The sequence below is a fragment of the Lactuca virosa genome, chromosome 8, assembly GCF_052849685.1.
Source record: "Lactuca virosa cultivar CGN04683 chromosome 8, Lactuca_virosa_CGN04683_v6, whole genome shotgun sequence".
In the NCBI taxonomy this organism is placed as follows: Eukaryota; Viridiplantae; Streptophyta; class Magnoliopsida; order Asterales; family Asteraceae; genus Lactuca; species Lactuca virosa.
The window spans coordinates 92,004,048-92,024,267 of record NC_136433.1 but is presented as its reverse complement, the minus strand read 5'-3'; the positions used below and the strand labels follow the sequence as shown (position 1 = coordinate 92,024,267).

Sequence of the window (20,220 nt, the reverse complement as noted above, 5' to 3'; positions counted from 1 at the left end):
AAGCACAGCTCTAACGCCTCTGACCAGAGAGAAAATGCAGAGACAGACATTCTTTGGATCCGAACTAGATGTTGTAGGCATAGTGATCGTAGCAACGCATTATTAGGGAAATGATCTTAAAGATCCCAACAACCTTCTAATGATAAATAATAAAGAAATAAAAACATAAGTTCATATGTGGAAAACTTCAAAAATAGAGAAAGATCATGGGCCAAATTTACTAAATTTAATGAATTATTACAATCACACGGATTAATCTTTCAAATCACCCTACAAATTACACCTGCACTCTCTAAAGTTTTGATTAACTTCTTTCAACATTTTGAAACAAGAGAGAAAAAAAAGAATCAAATACTTAAAAGTATATTTGATCGGCACACATCCACACAAAAGCCATGAACTCCTTTTACAGGCTTGAAAACCACTCCATGTTTCCTCTTGCCATCAATGTTGGAAAAGGTCGTCATTTTTTATTTTAGCCGATTTTAAGACGGATATCTAGAGGTTTAAATGAAAGTTTTAGAGAGACAATGTTTGGCACATGGGAGTGGACCAGACAAAACATAACAAACATAACACAGAACATAGAACAAAAAAGTTTGTCTAGTTTAAAAAACATAACCTAGATGTCAACCGGTTCTCATGGAAGAACTTCTATTGTTAGCAAAGTTTGGTCTTTCCATTTTATCCCCAAGATTTATTGATATTCTCAACACAATTTCATTGTTTAGTCGGACCATATTCCATGGAAATTCTCAAGACATGTCATTAAGGGAATCAACTAGTTATATGATGCCTTTAGGATCCAAGTTCTAATGCCAGGGTTTTCGATTTTTGTTTAAAATTCAAATGTTTTTTTAGAATGGCTTACACATGTATCCACTGCTTTATTTTTAAATCTACACCTTTTGTCTCAAACGAGACATAAACACTCAACATTTGGTTAATGGGTACCTATCCGTCAACTTCTGATACCGTTAGGCCAAAGGCCAATTGGTTTAAAACTCCTCTTGTTATTTCTAAGCCATCTTACAATATAAAAATCTCTTGTTGTTTGGTCTCATTGGTGCAAGTCAACATCCATAATACACAACGATAACTTGTGGCCATTTTGATAGCACTTTATTGATTGTTTTGTTTAAATATTGCATGTTTGTTATTGGTAAGAATAAATATTTTGCTTTTATGCAACTTTTTCCCATTAGAGTTATTAGTGCAAGAAAAGGTCGCATGACATTCAAAGTTTCCAACCCTTAGAAAGTTTAGTGAAACAGTTGGCTCATTGGAAGTTGGAGAAGTGATACATAACTCCATTAAGAATCTTTTTGTTTTATGGTAGTTTGTCCTGTTTTCATTACCCTCTCCATTGTTTATATTATCCAAGGTCTAGAAAAGTGCTCCCAATTTTCACTATTTTTTTTTGTATGTTATGCTTTTGTCTTATGTTTTTGGGTCCATTTCATATTCAATTTTCGAGTATCGAATGATTTACTCTTCAATGCTAATAAAATGATGAAGATTGTTTACTTTCAACTGGGAAAATTGTGTAATAAGTTTCTTTTAACAACAGGTCTTCCAAAGTTGAAACCTGTGAGATTCAAACCACTAGGCCACCTTGATGGTGGTTTGTAATATCGATGTTAATTGCTATAATCAGTAGTTGCTATTGTGGGTAAAATTAAAGCATATGAGCCCATGATGTTGTTCTTTCTTTGCCCTTGATTTTGCTGCTAACTCGTGTTTACCTTTCTGTTTAACCTTTTATATAGGTCTAACTTGAGACCAACCTTTCTATTTGTTAATTCTTCTTTGGGCTAACATGAGGCTAGCCTTTCTATTTGTTTTTTTCTAGGTGTCTACAATTTGAGAGCATATCTCCAAATCCCAAATAATAACTTATTTATAAGTTATTACTGTTTCTTCAACCACTAAATATATTGGAGTATATATATAACTTTTTTTTTACTATATTGTTAACTAATTATTTATCGGTCACTTATTTACTTATTGTAACATTACTTTCAACCCTTTATCGTAATTTCATTTTCATTTTGTCACCTTTAATTCAGTTGAAACTAAAACCTCTTGCTTCATGACATGATAGACCACCTAGTGTTTATTGCTGAAAGAAATCTTTGGTTTATTGTTGTTGCAGTTGCAAAAATGACATGATATTTGCTTTCTGACTGAAAAGCAAAAGGAGGGATATGGTGAGTGGTTGAGTGTAAAATTGGGGATTGCAAAAAGTTTGTATTTTATTATTATTATTTTTACAGTAAATAAATTAAAGATGTTTCATGACAAATTTAAATTAGATAATTTTATGACATGTTTACCATGTTTTTTTATCGTTTTATTATTATTATAATTATTAGTAAATCATAAAGAAAATAGTAAAACAATGATATTTTTTTGAATAACAAATCTAATTTAAATTATTTTTTAATTGTACCTATATCAACAGAATCTTAAAGAAAAAGGACAATACCTAATAATATTGGGCTAAAAAGCCTTTGGTATAGAATAGTAAATTGTAAATAAAATAGTAAAACAATTATATATATATATATATATATATATATATTATTATGAGAAATTAAATATTTTTTTATTTTCTTTTCTATTTATCTTTCTATTATAAATATATTAAAATATTATTAATATTATGAAAATGTTATATATGTCATCATCTCACATGAATAAAAAAAATATAAAATAATATTTAATTTGTTATATCACATAGTAGCATGTTTACCCTCCTATAATATATGCTTATAACTAAATGATAAAATTTTTAAGATTTTAAGTTTTAAACCTTATAAATTTAATGTTCATCAATCAAATGGCTACAATTTTGACACTTTTATGGTATTCTTTTGAAAATCCAAAAAATAAAAATCGAAGTGAAATAAAATGAATTAATAATTAAGCTAACAAATATTGCTGTAATTTGTGATCCACCTAGAGTTGTTGGGTTTGGTGCATATTTATTTTTGGGTATTTGTCCTGTCACGTGACATTAATGACGTGTTAGTGAATGGCTGTACCTTCCTGTGTATGGTGTGCTGACGTGTCCTCCACACCAAACATACCCTCCCCCCATTCCACCACCTTCGTTATAACCACACTCCCACTCTCACTTCCTGCCATTTAATTGCACACACCCTCGCCGGAAATTATGGCAAAGCTACCTGTTGCTGCTAACAACAGCACCTTCGACCACCTTGAGGCCAGTATAAGCTGCTAAACCGTATCAATAGTCACTATGCGTCTTTCATCATGTTAATATATAGTTTCTTTCTTCTCTGATTATATAAGCTGTTTCCTTGTAATCAATTACTTTGCAGACTTGGATCTTGAGAGTTTACATCCATTGCGAAGGATGCAAGAAGAAAGTCTTCAAAGTCCTTCAGAGTATCGATGGTGATTAAATTAATCATCTTGCTCCTTCCTTTTCATTCCTCTGTTTTCAGTTTTATTCCTCGACTAATTAGGTTTTATGTGTATGTCTCCGTGATATAACTTTTCAGGAGTTTATAAGACCGAAATCGATTCACTCCAGCACAAGGCTATAGTTACTGGATCCGTAGACGGCGATACTCTCGTCCAGAAGCTTCTAAAATCTGGTAAGCACGCGGAGGTGCTGCCGGAGAGTTTTGAAGCTAGGGCGGCTGCAGATAGTGCGCCCGGAAAGTCGAAGAAGAAGAAGAACAAACAGAACAAACAAAAGGAAGGCGAAACAACGCATGCTGATAACCAACATGTCGACGAAGAAAAAGAGGAATCCGAAGCTGCGACGACTGAAGGAAACGATGGCGCAAAAGAACAGGAAATAGCCCAGGCGGGTGTCGCCGCCGGTGATAGTAACGGTGGTGGAAAGAAGAAAAACAAGAAAAAGAAAGGTAAAGTTGATAAAAAGGACAATAACGCACCACCAAACGGTGTTACCCAAGGCCTACCTGCGGGCAATGCACCGGAGATAATGGCAGAAAATGTAGGGGCCTCCATGGAGCAGTTAAATCTCAGCCGTCCGGGGGTATACGCGACGCCGTACGATCTACCCGCATATCAGAACTACTACCCCACTCCGGCGTACGGGGTAAGTTACAGTACAACTTACCCAAGTGCTGAATCATCATACTATACCCCACCGGTGTACGGATACGCCCAATCACATCCAACATCCGTCTATTATCCACCACCACCACCACCCCCGGCGTATTATCCTAGAAGCGCGTTTGATGACCATGATGATGAAAATAATGGGCAGGGGAGGGGTTGCATTATCATGTGACGCAAGAATCATTCAGTTACAATCCTTGACAAAAAGTGAACTATGTAATATAAGTTTGTTAGACATATATAAAAGTTATATATCTTAGTTTGAGATACTAAATGTGATTAATTATAAATATGGTCTTAAAGTAGTGTTGTATGGATTTTGTAAAGTATAGTCGCTGCTGTAACTTGTAAATAATCAGTTGAAATATAACAAACTATATAAAATAGCGCGTCAGTTTTATTCCAATTATTGTTTTGTAAAAATTTCTTGGCATAATGTCTTGTAATAATAACCGAATTTTCTTTCTTGTATATACTTGGTTACAATTTTTTTTAATACGTTTAACATATTATTGTACATACTTACTTTTTTTTTAATTCCTTTAACATATTATGACAATCCGTTATCATAGGTTTTGTTATATATATTTAATCATTTTTTTTATATTGGTATTAATTATAAATTTTAAATATATTTAGTCACTAATACTTTATATTTTATATACATTTTACTATTAATCTTGTATAATAAAAATATATTATTATGAATTATATATATATATATATATATATATATATATATATATATATATATTATTACGAATTTTATAAACATTTATATAAAACCTATATTTACATATAAATACAACATTTTTATAAATAAAAATGCACCTTTTACTATAATAAATTAAACTGTATTTTTACGGCCACCGAGAAAAACTTCAATCATTCTATCATCAATATCCAATTATTTTCCAACTTTTGAAAATTGAAAATGACAAGATCTGAACACAGTTAGTCGTTGATAATAATCTACAACACGAAAACAAAGTAATATGGCTATCTGTGAAGTAAAATAAAGGGATACTTCCAAGGACTGATTTCACTAAAGTAAGCCTTCCACCGAAAGATAGTGTTTTAGATTTTCAATTGGACAATCTGTCTCGAGCCTTGTCAATAACAAATTTTCAGTTCTTCTTAAGAGCCATATTTACCCCCATAGTCACCCCCAAATAAACGAAAGGAAACGAAGCGGCCTCACACCCTAATATACACGTACAATTATTTTTCTCGATATCACTGACACCAATGCCATAAACTTTAGATTTTTGAAGATTGACCTTTAGCCCCGAAATGGCGTGAAAACATTTGAACAACCGAGACATGTTGGCAAAGTTGGATCTAGTCCATTCACCCAGAAAGATTGCATCGTCAGCATAAAAGAGGTGTGATATGCTTGGACCATTGTAGGGAATTTGGAGCCCCTGAAATATGGATTGTTGCACCGCAGATTTCATGACCGTCCTTGCTCCCAAAGATAACGACGGATTAGGGGTGGGATCACTTCAGAGTCTTAACATTGCTCTCTTAGCTAAATGGTTATGACAACTTAAAACTGATAGTGAGTCTATCTGGAGCAAAGTTATTTAGGGCATTCATAATCTCAATCGAAAACCAACCTTCACTTTTCCTAAAAAATCATCTCCTGGTGTTTGGCGAAATATTTCTAGTATTATCAAAAACCTTGATAATCTTGGTATTGATCTAAAAACTATTTTCTATTGTAAGGTGGGTTGCGGATCTAATTTTCTGTTTTGGCAAGATCCTTGGTTGAATGATGTGCCACTTGCTTCCCGATTTCCTAACATTTACACTCTGGAGAAAAGAAAATCTCGTGTTGTTTCAGATAGGCTAAATCAATTTGGCCCGAACTGGGATTCGAAAATAGCTCCCTATAACCATATTGGGCGATCAGAATTACATTAACTTGGTGCGATTTTTTCTAATTTTTCTCTTCCTCGTGGTCTAGATACTTGGTGGGTTAATTCAGCTTCTGATGACAAATTTCATGTATGCGATTTCAAAATCATTATTGACGCTAAGCTTACTGAGGGTGTTGATAACCATACAACTTGGATACATCTGGTGCCCCTTAAAGTTAACACTTTCGTTTGGCGGGCTTCTATAGATCAGATTTCTTCTTCAGTAGCTCTTTCACGAAGGGGAGTTTGCATTCCTTCCAACAATTGTCGATTGTGGTCGTCTTCTATTTCAGAGGTCACTGATCATGTCTTGGTCAGCTGCAGTTATGCTCGAGAGGTCCAAAAGTGGATCTTGAGATGGTGCAATATCTCTTCCTTTCATCCAGACTTGGTGATTGATTTCATTAAGTTTGTAGCTTTATGGGGGAATTGCCCTAAAAAAATAAAGATCGTTGTGGCGATTGTCTACGGATACCTGTGGAGCATTTGGAAAGCTAAGAAAAAAGTGAATGGTACAATATATATAAAAAAGTAATAACCAACCGGAGCAAAGTTTGTTACCATTAGGGAGGAAGGAGTCATTCCCTCCCAACCCACCGAACCCAGTGTCACATCAGTTTTTGTCTCTTTTTTTTTCTTCATCTTTCTTAACCCACAATATACGGAAATCCTATATTTCTCAACCCACTCAATTAAAAAAAAATTCAAAACAACTAAGGTACAAATCTTAAAACACATGGTACAAGAGAAAATGAGAGAGAGAGAAAGTAGAGAGAGAAGATAAAATGAGTTAGTGAAACCAATTAAACAACTCGTTGAAGAGGAAATGGTACCAGCGGTAACTCTATTGCTAATTAAAATTTTACCTTGATTGTTTTGTATTTTTTTAATTGAATGTGTTGAGTTTGTTGAAAAAGATAGGGTTTCTTGTGTTGTGGGTTGAGAAAGATGAAGAAAAATGAAAGAGAAAAACTGATGTGACAGTGGGTTGAGTGGGTTGGGAGGGAATGACTCTCTCCTCCTTTACTAGTTATTAACCCAATTTTTTTCTTTTGTATAAAATAACAATATATTCATAAAATTATAGTAAGATGTTATTTTTGGTTAAAAACAAGATAACGTTGTCATTTTGGGTAATTGCCAAGGAAAAGAACAAAAAGAATTCCTGTTTTTTTTTTTTTTTTTTTTTTTTTTTTGGAATATCTTCCTCATTACTCCTCCTAAAAACGATAATAGAGATGGAAAAGTAACACCAACATTTTTTGCATGTATTTTTCTGTAAGAACAGACCTTTTTGTTACTCACTTTATTCTAAAGTATAAACAAGCTCACACATATTAACGTTTTAAATCCAAATTTAAATTCATAACCTATGTATCATAAAGATAGATTGGTCTTACTCGATTAAAGATCAATATATAACTGTTTGTATACATTTAAGGAAATCAATTAAGGCCAATGTGATCAAGGTCTCGCCTATGTTTCCTGTTAAAAGCTTAAATATGAGTAGTTTTGATAAAACTGGTATCCATCTTTTGGCCAAAAGCGTTTAAAGAGTGAATCTTGTTACCTATATAAAGGAGATAGAAATTTTCCTTCACAAAAGAATTGGCGTGACTTACAATATAGGATTGATAGTCACCAGAAGAAGCAAATATAATATCTTTTAATTTGTTTTTTAAATATAAAAGATTTGGATGTATCACTGTTAGACATAATATTTCATCAATTTAGAGGTTGTGGGTTCAAGTCTCATTAGGATACATAAGTGATATTCAAGAGTATGCTAGTTTGTCATTTAAAAAAAAATAAAATACAAAAAACTATCACGGTCAGACAAAAATGGATCTAACATGAGTCTTGACTATACATCATCTATATACATTATCATCTTCATTCAGTTTAATTAAAGAATGTTCAAATTGGACCGAAACTCGTGGAATAAAGACGATGAAAGCCCCTTAATGTAGATATCACTAATGGTGTATGGGAACCGACCCATACAAGGGCAGGCTGGGGAAAGAACAGATGTATTAAACAAGATAAGGCAAGGCCCAAATCCACAAATGGGCCGGTAGTCAATCTACTAAGTCATGCAGACTTGCAATAATAGACAAACAAAATCTTCTGTATAAGATCCCCAAAGCAACATCCCAAGAATCACGGAAAAATGCAAGGTTATTTTATTAAAGGTTCTACCCTTGTAATCTATGGACCAAAGCAAGATCTAGATAATAAAGCCACCACCAGCCTTTACCTATAAAAGAGTTAGTTTCATCTTTATCAAGAAATGGACTCTAATCAATCTATTTTTATAACCCCAAGTCGACATCTAACTTAGGCATCGGAAAGCAATATTGGGGTCCAACCCTCTCTATGACTTTCTAACCTAGCATTTGTCTATTCTATGCAATGTGACTTCCGGAGTGCTCATTAAGCGAACTCCCTGAAGGATAGCTAACAACGCACCAGGAATTCTACGTATCAACATTGGCACCATCCGTATAGAACAATGCAAGATAAGCAACAAACCTCGTGCTCTCAGTTTAACTCGCCCTTCACTCCTATCAATTTGATCCCAACATTCACACCAATTACCATAACAACACCAACGATTAGACCAACGATAGCTTCTTTATCACAACCACCTGCATTTCTTTCTACTCGACCAAGTGTCCAACTAGAAGAAGAGCCGAATGACTAAGCATCAAGAAAAGGGGAAAAAGCCAGGCAATCAATCTCGGTCACAGTGGAAACGACTAGCAGCTCGAGCACCGGAGGGCGAAACGTATCCAATATACCGACCAAACAAATGGATGGGAATAACGAGCTAACAATGCAAACCTTACCACATTTGTTGCAACATCATCCTGCAACAACAACGCTAATACAACCAAATGCACCTCCATATATACCATTGCCACCACCATTCCCATATACACACTATCAAACATATTGCCCCCCTCAACATAAAAAAACCTACACTCTGCCAACTACACCAGGGGACTAAGCAATGCCAAAAATTCATCATACCGTACATGTGGAAAATAACAATGGCCGGAGAAACTTGAGTGGAAACACTAATAGCGGCTGGGTCTTAAGGTCAAACAACTCTCCTCTAGTGAGGAGCATATGCAAATATCAGCTATCGGCAGGAGCAAACATACCCGAGATCTCAAAGTACGACGGAATGGGAGACCCTGACGATCACATCGAAAATTATAGGTGGACAATGGATGCTTACTATTTAGACAAAAAATATTGGTGCATTTTCTTCCCAGCTACCTTATCGGGACCCGTACGGCTGTGGTACAAGATCCTATCAGCATAAATCATACACAATTTTAATCAGTTAAGGGAAGAGTTTGTAGGACATTTCATCCAACAAAGAATGTACACGACAGGCACTCAAGCCATCTTAGGATGTAGACAATGAGAAGATGAATCCCTAAGTGCTTTTGTTTTCTGATTCAAAAAAGCCACACTTAACACCTCAGAGAAAGTAGATAACATGGTAATCGCCGCATTCACATATGAGTTACATTCACGAGCCATGTTCAAAAAGCTAGTGGCTAAAATTCTAACACTTGCATACACAATGACGCATACCCAAGACATCTCTGGTCCAAACCAACTAGGATGTAGGTATGTCATAATTATGTGTTTATGATCCTAAGTCATTTTTCCATGATGAGGGTGAAACCCAACAAACCAAATCAAAAAGGAATTAATGTTGAACAGTTTATTGTTCAAGATTTTCATGAAACTTTATGTTTCACTGTACCAATTTCAACTGTTCAAAATCTCATTTTCATTCCTTATGTGTGATCTTATTGAAATGTACTAATCTCAAGTCATTTCTTCCAAATAGATCTAGTTCTTTAGTTTTATATGAAATGATATTTCCGTATGAACATTTTTATTGATTTAAGCAAATTTCAAAATTTCCCAAAGCTTAGTTGTTGTCGATTACTCTGATCACACAAGTATTTTCTTACAACAATTAGCACTTATGTTAAGTTGTGAATTTATATGAAAATGAAGCCACCTATGAAGCTTATTACAAGAGGCCCTTCGTTACTCCTCATTGAGTATACGATTGTAATTCACGGGAAACCACACAAAGCACTTTGGCATCTCTCTTGATGATAAAGGAAGAATATCTTTGCCCAGGACCTTACTGCTTTTGTATCAAAGTTTCATTGATATAACTATGTCCAACATTTTCTTAATTTGATTCTATCTTTTCTTTTGGTACACAAAAGCACTGAAATCCTTGAGGTTATGGGTAATACCAACTCAGACCAAGATTTCGCAAAGTCTGGCTTATGATTTCATTTACATTCCTATAAGTGAATAAGGCCCAACCTTAGTTGATGATGTCTTCGTTCCTAACGAAGCTTGTGACGGTTCACTTCTATTGGGAATAACGAAGTATTCGTTGGATGTGACATTCCAGTATGTTCTCGTGGCTCAAGAAAAAGTATTGATTACTTTTAAAAGTGGTGATACATGGCAATGATGGTTCAATAACCTTCTTTACACGTGGAATTGGCTAATTGGGACATTATTTGAATTTTAATTTGACACTGGTTACAAAAGACGACGTGGTCATTTAGTTTTCCTTTTCTAATTCCCTATATTTATGCAAAGTACCCTAACCCTAATTTGCGATCAAATTCAATATTTTTTTGTTCATCATGTCTACTGGAAACACTGTTGTTGATCAATTCAACACAAACGATGATGAAATCTCTCAACCAAACATGAAGGTTCAATGTAACAATCTTTAATCCTTTGATCAAAGAATACCCAGACGAGTTGCAGATGCCCGATCAAGTGATGATGACTCTATACTTACACATGCTTTAACTGCTTCGTTTGTTTTTCCAATGAAGTGGTTGTCTCTTGTTGCTTCAACTGCTATGTACACTAAAATAACAAAAGTTACACATTTCAATTGGAATCGTAGAAGATGAACATGTTGAATAAGAAGCAGTTTGCTCAAATTCTCAAACTACCGCCCGAAGGTCCATTCGATGAGGTTACGAGCGAACAAGTGTTTCATATGTTCAATGAAATAGGGTATGAGCCTTCTCTTTCACTTGTAAGCAATTTCAAGAAATCAAGTCTTCCTGGATTATGGAATTTTTTTTTGGAATAACTCTTTGATGCCTAACTGGAAGGAGTTTTGGTCATGATAAGGCTAAACTCAAATTTTACTCTATTATGGTTGGTCTCTACTATAGGTTGAATGTGCATTATGCTTCGTCATTATGGGCTGAATTTTCTTCCTTAATCAAGCACTAGATTATAACCCGCGTTAAACGCGGGGAACGCATAAAAAATAGGCCTGACAATTGGGTTGGGTTCGGGTTGGCGGGTCAGAAAACATAAACTCAACCCAACCCATATAATATATGGGTTGACGGGTTGGCGGGTCACGGGTTGGTGGGTTGGAAACCTCAACCCAACCCAACCCATATAACCCGTTTAAGTATATGGGTTCGCGGGTTCACAAGTTAATGGGTCAAACCCAACCCATATAACCCGTTTAATAAATAAACAACACATTTTAAAAAATGAGGTTTTTTCAACATAAATTCATAAAATGATTAAAGTAATTAACATAAAAAAAGGGTTTTCAACATAAATTCCCAAAGTCAATAACATCCAAATAAAAATGAAAAATGAAAACATTCATAGAAAGTAAATGTGTTCTTCGTTCGTGACTCGTGAAAATAACGACATGCATTTTTTCTTTTTTTGATTAACGAACCGCAAATGCAGATTAGTCACGTACGAATACGAAAGGAATACAATGATACAGAATATTACGAATACGGATGGAAATCAAATTTCATTAATAATTAAATATATCATTTTTTAAATGTAATATATATATATATATATATATATATATATATATATATATATATATATATATATATATATATATATATATATATATATATATATATATACGGGTTGGCGGGTTGACTCGCGAACCCAAACAGATAACCTAACCCAACCCACGAAATAAACGGGTTGGTGGGTTGGCGGGTTGACGGGTCAAAAATCTCAACCCAAACCCGTCTATTTTCGGGTTGGGTCAGTGTCGGGTTACGGGTTGGGTCGAGAGTTGCCACCCCTAATAAAAAACATACAAATGTCTACAGATATTGCCTAATAGTTATAAAAAAAATTATGGTTATTGGTATTATTGAAATGTGTAGAAGATACATTGAAATCGATAAATATATATAATCGTTGAAGGACCTCGTTGTATACAACATTTTTTGTTTTATTAGTTGAATAACATTTATCGTCATATATGGTTATGATATTGTTATATAAGCATAAATATTCTAATTAGACGTTCATTCCATAAGAAGGTTACTTAATTTAAGCCTATACTGACAACCAATATACCGTTTTTTTCACTGTATTAAATATTGACAACTATTTCATTTATTCAAATAAAGTCATATAGTATAATTTATGAAATATTAAATGTTATATGAATTTAATTTTAGTATATCATTAATGAAAATTCTTTTCTAAATCATGATTGGTTTATTTTAAATTGATTATGAATATAAGTCATAACTTTTATGTTTGTTCTTATTTATTTGGTGTTTCGCAAGAACTTTATATTAGTCTTGGCGCAACTTTGAATAATTTTAATATATCATCAATGTAATTTGGTATATCTTTCAATTATATGAAATATCAAATAATGACATTTCATTACTATTGTGATAATTTAGTTAATATATTGCATTTTTTTTATTAATCTTAACAATCTTATTTTTTTTTCTAATAACCGTAACATTTTTACTAATTGTACTTACAAATCTCCTAATATCTTATAATTTTTATCTTACTTTATAATTTTTCATAACTATATTATTTTCAAGATTGACAGTCTTAATAGTTATTTTTTTCTGTCCATTCAATTTTATATTTCATTATACAACATCATCGTTTGTATATATTCTGAAATTTCATTTTAAAAATGCTTAATGTTTACATCTTGACATTTTTTTTAATAAACTCATTTAATAATTATGGAATATATATCTTGTTTGAATTAACATTTACTTCCTTCACTAAATTTAATTCCTCATTAAACGAATATATTTTGGTAAGTAATAATTATAATGGGGAAACATTATCTAAGACATAAATGCTTGATATACTTTTGGAGGGAAAAAATCGGGATCATTAAAAAAAATTATATAAAGAAAATACAAATTTAAATCGGGTGAAATTATGGATGAAATTACTGACGAAAATTATTTTCGAGGGAATTGTATTTTGTAAAGTATAATACTATGACAAAATTCGAAATATGTATATTGTTGTGTAAATTTATAAATTTTAATGTTACTATATAAAGATAAAACAAAGTAGGTTGGTATGTTAAACAAAAAATAATAATTTCAATGAACGTATGTAACTAAAAAATGGAATTTGAAGATGAAAATTTAAAACTTAAAATTATGAAGACGTTTGATAAAAAAAATGTGTGAAAGAGCTCTAACAACATTTGCCCAATTTGTTAGTGAGAAGATCATAAATGAACCCTCCGATAACGATCAACAAATTATTTCCTGTATGACAAAAGATGAATTCTATAATTGGTGGGTTCGAAATGTTTTAAGTAATGCTAAAATAACATGTATATTGAAGTGTAGATGAACATGCATTTTCATGCAAACGATATTTTTTATGATATCATGTAGAAAAATACTTTAGAAAATAAAATGTTTTAAACACATATACTTAACTTAGATCCTCATCAACCAGGTTCATCATTAGTTTCTCCCTTGAATTTTCAATAATCACTTTCATGAGATTAGTCGACACAACGTGACCAAGAAAATCTGGAACAAAATAAATAAATAAATAAATGGTTGTTGTATTATAGATGTGTAATACAATAAATATTTACGTGTAGATAAGGTAGAATGTAAAATAAAATCTTACCAAATGCAACACGAGTATCGAGATTCATGGCTATCAAATCCTGGAAAGTCACAAAATTATAAGGATCCACCATAACAGCAAAATCATTTGATACACGAACTTTGGTTGTTTTGTAGAAATTATTCTTATGCTTATGATCAACCACCATGTAATCTCCTTCATTTTTGGCCATACCAAAACTACTAATTTCCCTTACAGATCCTTCAACAAAGAGGGCTTCAAACGAACTAATGAGATTTTTTTATTGTTGCTTGTATTTTAGTGTCATGTAAGTGAAAAAAAAATCGGTTAAGTTTAAAATTTTATAAATTAAAAGCAACATAATAATAAAAAGAAAAAAATGTACCTACTCGTCAATTAAAATCATGTCCAAGCTGCTGAACATGTTTGTGTTGTTTTTTAAGTTTGCTTCCAAAGCAAGAATACTTGAACATGAATGTTTCAGGTTTCCTTGGATGCATCGATGTCATCAACCTTATCAAAGACGATCTCATAGCGATTGTTTTGTGCCATGGATGTAAAATGAAAGAGAAAACAATTAGAATTAGAAAGTACTTTTATATGAAATAAAAGGGATGTATACAATGTATTTATCTATAAAGAGGTATGATTTATAAAGAGGTATGAAAGCTATTATAGTTGTCAACAAAATTGTTTCCATACTTAATTTCAAAGGATGCATAAATAGATTATATATTATTTTCTATTAAATCAATCTAAAAGTGTAATAGGATCATACCAAAATATTTTAAAATCATACCAAAATTAACCGGATTCTTATGACATAATAATTAAAAAAATCATAATCATCTCTAATATATAAAACTAACATTTTCCTAATTAGTGTCAATTCCAAAGATAGTTAATTTCTATTTTGTTAAAGGTATGCAATATATTTTCCTGTTTATTTGAAAAGTTTTAGAAAAGTAATTAACCAATTTCATGTAATTTGTGACAAAAAAAATCGAACTATATGAATACATATATTTGATATAGGAAAAAAAATAATCGAAAAAAATATAAAAAGCGAAAAAGGTACTGATCTTCTACTGCACAACAACGAAGGTTTGAAGTAGAGAATGATGATGGAAGTTAGAAACAATAAGAATGATGTTGTACGAGAATGTTTGAAGAAAAGCAACGATTGAAAATAAGTGTGAGCTGGAAATTCAATGATGAATCGTATATGTATGTGATAATTTTTATTTGATTTTTTGGTATTAATGGTTTCCTAATAAAAATAGATTTTATATTAATGGTTTACTAATATAAACAGATTTATATTAATGGTTGATATTAATGCCTTAATTGATATGGTTTGTTACTAATATGTTTTTAAAGTTGACCCTATTAAAATATTTATAACCGGAAATTCAAGATTTAAAATATGGGAAGATTTTATTGGAATTATATACATTCCATTTCAACGGATGTAAGTTAAATTTTGTTTGAAAATTGGAAAGCTTTTATTGGAATTAAATACATTCCATTTGGGGAAGACGATGTCATCAATTTGATCTAAGGGTAGAAAACATAGGATTGAAATACAATCAAGGGTCCATGAAACATCCCAAAAATACGGTCCAAAAATTTCATTTTTAAATCATTAATAAAACCATGAGTATCCAAACATCATATAAAACCATAGATCATGTATCTCAGATATCATAAAATCTGTCTAACATATCAGAGTAAAAACATGCCAGGCTATACAAATGGTGTGTGCACCACAATCATCCCGAGCTCTTCCCCTTGCTACCGGAAGTACCTGAAACCAAAACTGTAAACTGTAAGCACGAAGCTTAGTAAGTCCCCCCAAACTACCACATACCATACACATAAGATGCAACTAGGAGATACGGGCCCCGCCCACTCTCATGGAGATTCGGGCCCGCCCACACTCAGCTACTAACGTATCACATATACGGGCCGACCTTGGTGCCGTAGACCCGTTCCTACTGAAGGAAACTCACCTCTCAAGCTGGCTGCTGAAATCTCGTGTGAGGAATCTCTAATAGCTTCTCCAACGACTCCCTGGCTATCATTATCACAATAATTACTTAGTCAAAAACTTATAATCCTTCTAAGGGTAAAATGACCATTTTACCCCTGGTCAAAGTCAACATTATGGTTGACTCAACTCGCCGAGTTGACCTACCCACTCATCGAGTTCTATAACTCAAAAATCCTGGAATCACGATCTAACTCGCCGAGTCATACCCCTGACTCGTCGAGTTCTATTTGGTACAAAATTGGGACAACACGATTCAACTCGTCGAGTTCCTCTATGGACTCGACGAGTTCTTCAGTCTGTTTGGGCCATCTTAAGGGATTAAGCTCCTACTCTTCAGATCCATACTCCATACTTCATCCACATACTGGACATACCATTTTAAGGGTAAAGTTTCCAACTTTACCCACTATTAGTCCTTCTCAAAGAGTTAACTTAAACCCTAGCTCTCTAGAACATAGATCTTGGCCCAAAAGCCATAATACTCCAAACTAAACCATCCCAATCATAAATCTAGGCCTTAGACACCACTTGAATACGTAAAGCTCCTAACTTTCCTTCCATGCATGGCCTTTTGGGGCTTAAAAGGCCATAATAACACCTTAAAGCTTGCATTGGGATTCCATGGTCATAAAGTTTGCACCTTTATGCCATGAAACCCCTTCTAGACCTAGATCTGGAAGGTAGAACACTTGGGACGCACCTTTCCCAAGGACCAAGTTTCTTGAATCACAAACCCCATAAAGTGATAAAGAAGAGATCTAACAAGCTACTAAGCAAGGTGGAGACTTGATTACCAGAAAATGAAGAGGATGAGAAGTTACTTCTGGATCTACTAGCTTCCTTCTGAATCTCCGAGCTTCTCCTCTTCTTCACAAGCTTCAAATGCATAAAGATCACTCAAGAATGGCTCACAAACTCACACAAAGGTCTAGGGTTTCGTGGATTAGGGTTTGGGACTTGGAGGATGGAAATAAGGCCACGAGGTGAGGATTAAGATGCTTAAATAGGGTGCAAAACCCCGAAATTAGGGTTTCATTCTGGTAGACCTACCCGCCGAGTCGAGGCTCTCAACTCGTCGAGTAGCTGGCTTAAGATGCCGCGTCCAATCTTGTTTCTACTCGATGAGTCTGGGGCTCCCAACTCGTCGAGTAGCTCTTCAAAAATAAATAAATTATAATTAAATATGTACCAGGAACCAGGCGTTACAGTCCAGATTATTTAAAATGATGTCATAAGGTTTCTCTTTTAATAATATTTAGAGATTCTAAGAAGTCGATAGAGGTGTCCAATGCTCGATTATGGAGTTTGATTTTACATGAATTTTATAGCCAATCAGGTGTTCTAATACCTAAAGAGGGTGAGGTTACCACATTCTCACATCTACACATCCCTAAGTCAACACTTGATGATCCGACCATGTTTCCTGTTGTTGGTCGTATTCCGGATGCTATACTTAATTTGGTATTTTCTACCACTAAGCTCTTGGTTCAATACAAAGCTTCTATGGATCCAACTCCTACAGGTGCTCTTCCTAAGAAGGTTACTTTTGAAGATACAGAAGGAACTTCCAAAGATTCCAAGGGTACAAAGAAGAAGTCAACTGTGAAACCTAAGTCAGTTGAGAAGGAAGTTTCAAGAAAATTGTGTCTGAGAAGTCGGTCAAGGGGGTACCCAAGAAGGTTACAAAACCTGTTCCTAAGAAGTCTGTTGCAAGTGATTCTGAGAAGGAAGTTGAAAAAGTTGTTACAGAAGGTGTCAAGGGAATTCCTACTCAAGAGGCTATCCCTAAGAAGCCTAAAAAGATCAAAATGAAATCGAAAAATCAAGGGGTTGCAAATAAAGAAGTTTTTATTGTTGATGTCCAGGAAACAAAGAAGAGAAAATCTTTATAAGTCTTGCAGAGACTTAAGAAGTTTAAGCCCTCTACTTAAAAAAAAAACAATCAACCAATGTTGTTGTTGAGACTGATTATGATAGCGAAGCCACGAAAGATGCATTGGATGGTACTTTTCATGTTTCACCTAGGAAGGATACCACTATCGAATCAAATTTTGAGGAGACAAGTATTCCTGATGTCAATGCGAACGTATCTAATACGGACACAAACATCAATTCTGGTAAACCAATTATCACTTTGCTCCCTAAGCAAACAAGAGTCACACCACCCGAGGTTCCTATTTCTGAGTCCAATATGGAGGAGGGTAGAACTTCAAAAATCCCTGAGAACATATGTAATATGGACTCAAATGTTAACATGGGTGATGGGAGTTCGACATCGGCAATTGACACTACAACTGTTCCACCACCACCACCACAAACTTCCACAATTCCATTTACATCAATTACAGTTGTTTCTCCTATGTTTTAAGGTGTATTAAATAAGCCTATGGCAACCTTGTTTTCATCTCAATCTACAGAACCATAGATGACGAATAATGAATATGATGAATATGATGTCATGGTAGGGTTTGCCGAATTAGAATGAAATCCTGAAGAAGATAATGTTGAAGATCATGACATTATATATGGTAAACAGTTCAAGATCTTAAACTCTAAACTGAATTCCATTCTTCAATTTCTGAATGATAGTGTTGGGAAGTCGACTGTTAGTGGTTAGGAGGTCGAATACTTGTTAAATTCTCAATAGTCAAGGACTAAGACTTTAATTGATGGTGTTGATAGCGAATTGATGAACGGTTAGATCTTCATTCTCAAAATTTCAATTATGAAATTGAGAAGTTACAAGATGTTGCTCGTGAGTGCCATGAACTTTTTGAGAAGATTATGAACTCTTCAAATCAGTACATCGAGTTCAAGCTTAATGAGCTTCGTAATATGTTATCTCAAGAGATAACAAAACTAGATAAGTTTTATGAAAAGGTTAAAGACAATGTTGAGATTTTGATTGGATTTACTCGCAATATGATCGAAGATATTCGAACCTTTAATAAAGATTACTCAAAAGGTCTAACAGAGAAAAAGGAAGTGGATAGTCAAGTGTTCACAAAAATTAAGAATTCGCTTACTAGATTTCAAGAGTGCTTATCGAATTTTGATGTTTCTACATCGAATTTGATTTCCCAAGATCAAATTACTTCCATGGTTTCTTTTGTGGAATCGTGATTTAAGGATAAATCGGCACCAATTCTTGATCTGGTCCATCACCTTCCAACCAATGCTCCACGTTTTGCGAATATGTCGCAAAGTGGAGAAAGGGGGGTTGGTTCGTTAAAGGCTATTGGAGAAGACAAAGGGAAAGTTGTGGGAAGGGTTATTTCTACTTAATTACCAACTTCGTTATCAATGAAACCAGTTGTGACAACATCAACAACAACATCGACTGCTCCAAGTATTAATGTCGATTTATCCAAACTTCAAACCAATAAAGGATTGAATATTGGTGAAGGTGGATCAAGCTCAGCAACTGAAAAACTTGTAACAACATCTACTCCTAAAGACAATGGCAAGGGTATAAATGTGGAACTTTTAAAGGAAGAAAAGAAGAAACTTCAGGAGTTAGAGATGGAGAAACTGAGACAGTTGAATAACATCATGAGTTAAAGGGTGAATGATCCACCGACACTTAACAAGGGTGATCCCAATAAAGTCTGGTGTTACGAAACAATAGAGACTGTTGTTCTTGATGGTGTGTATGAGTTAATGAAAAACCCAAAGAAGAGCTATGATATTAAAAATACGAACTTCAATCAACTTGATTTCCCATAAATCAATTGATGTTCACATTTGGTCATTTCAAAGTATCTCAAAGTTATAAAGATCAAGAAGAATACAAGAGGTTGAAAATTCATTTTCATGCTGTTTTGGGGAAGAATGAAGATGAAGTCTGGTCTCTTGTGAAGATTGTGAAAGTCCTTTCAATCGTACCTGATGTTCTTTTTAAAGGCATCTTGCAGACTCACTATTACACTGTTGTGAGAGCTAACAATGTGGTGTTCGAGTTCACGATTGCTGATTTCTCTCTGATGAATCTCAATGATCTCATCACTGTAACGAATATTTTGGGTGAGATGGATAGAACTCAAGTTAAAGAAAAGGACCAAACTCCGTTTATCATTGGATATTGACAGATAAAGAGTTTCATAGATTGTTACTATGCTTACTTAGCAGTAACATATATTGATCTTTCCATGGAAATCAACAAAAGGTCGA

The 20,220-nt window shown here is 33.8% G+C and overlaps 1 protein-coding gene across 1 annotated transcript; it reads left to right on the top strand.

Moving 5' to 3' along the window:
* The first annotated feature begins 3,085 nt into the window (after positions 1-3,085).
* LOC145134597 (uncharacterized) lies at positions 3,086-4,396 on the top strand. The gene is made up of 3 exons (XM_079069436.1): positions 3,086-3,229; positions 3,348-3,423; positions 3,531-4,396. Exons 1-3 carry the CDS (start codon positions 3,179-3,181, stop codon positions 4,292-4,294), a joined length of 891 nt encoding a protein of 296 aa, XP_078925562.1. The 5' UTR covers positions 3,086-3,178; the 3' UTR covers positions 4,295-4,396.
* The last annotated feature ends 15,824 nt before the right edge of the window (positions 4,397-20,220 follow it).

Coding starts and splice junctions, on each gene's coding strand:
- LOC145134597 (XM_079069436.1), top strand. CDS start 3,179: ATGGCAAAGCTACCTGTTGCTGCTAACAACAGCACCTTCGACCACCTT. Junction 3,230..3,347: donor GCACCTTCGACCACCTTGAG/GCCAGTATAAGC, acceptor ATTACTTTGCAG/ACTTGGATCTTGAGAGTTTA. Junction 3,424..3,530: donor AGTCCTTCAGAGTATCGATG/GTGATTAAATTA, acceptor ATAACTTTTCAG/GAGTTTATAAGACCGAAATC.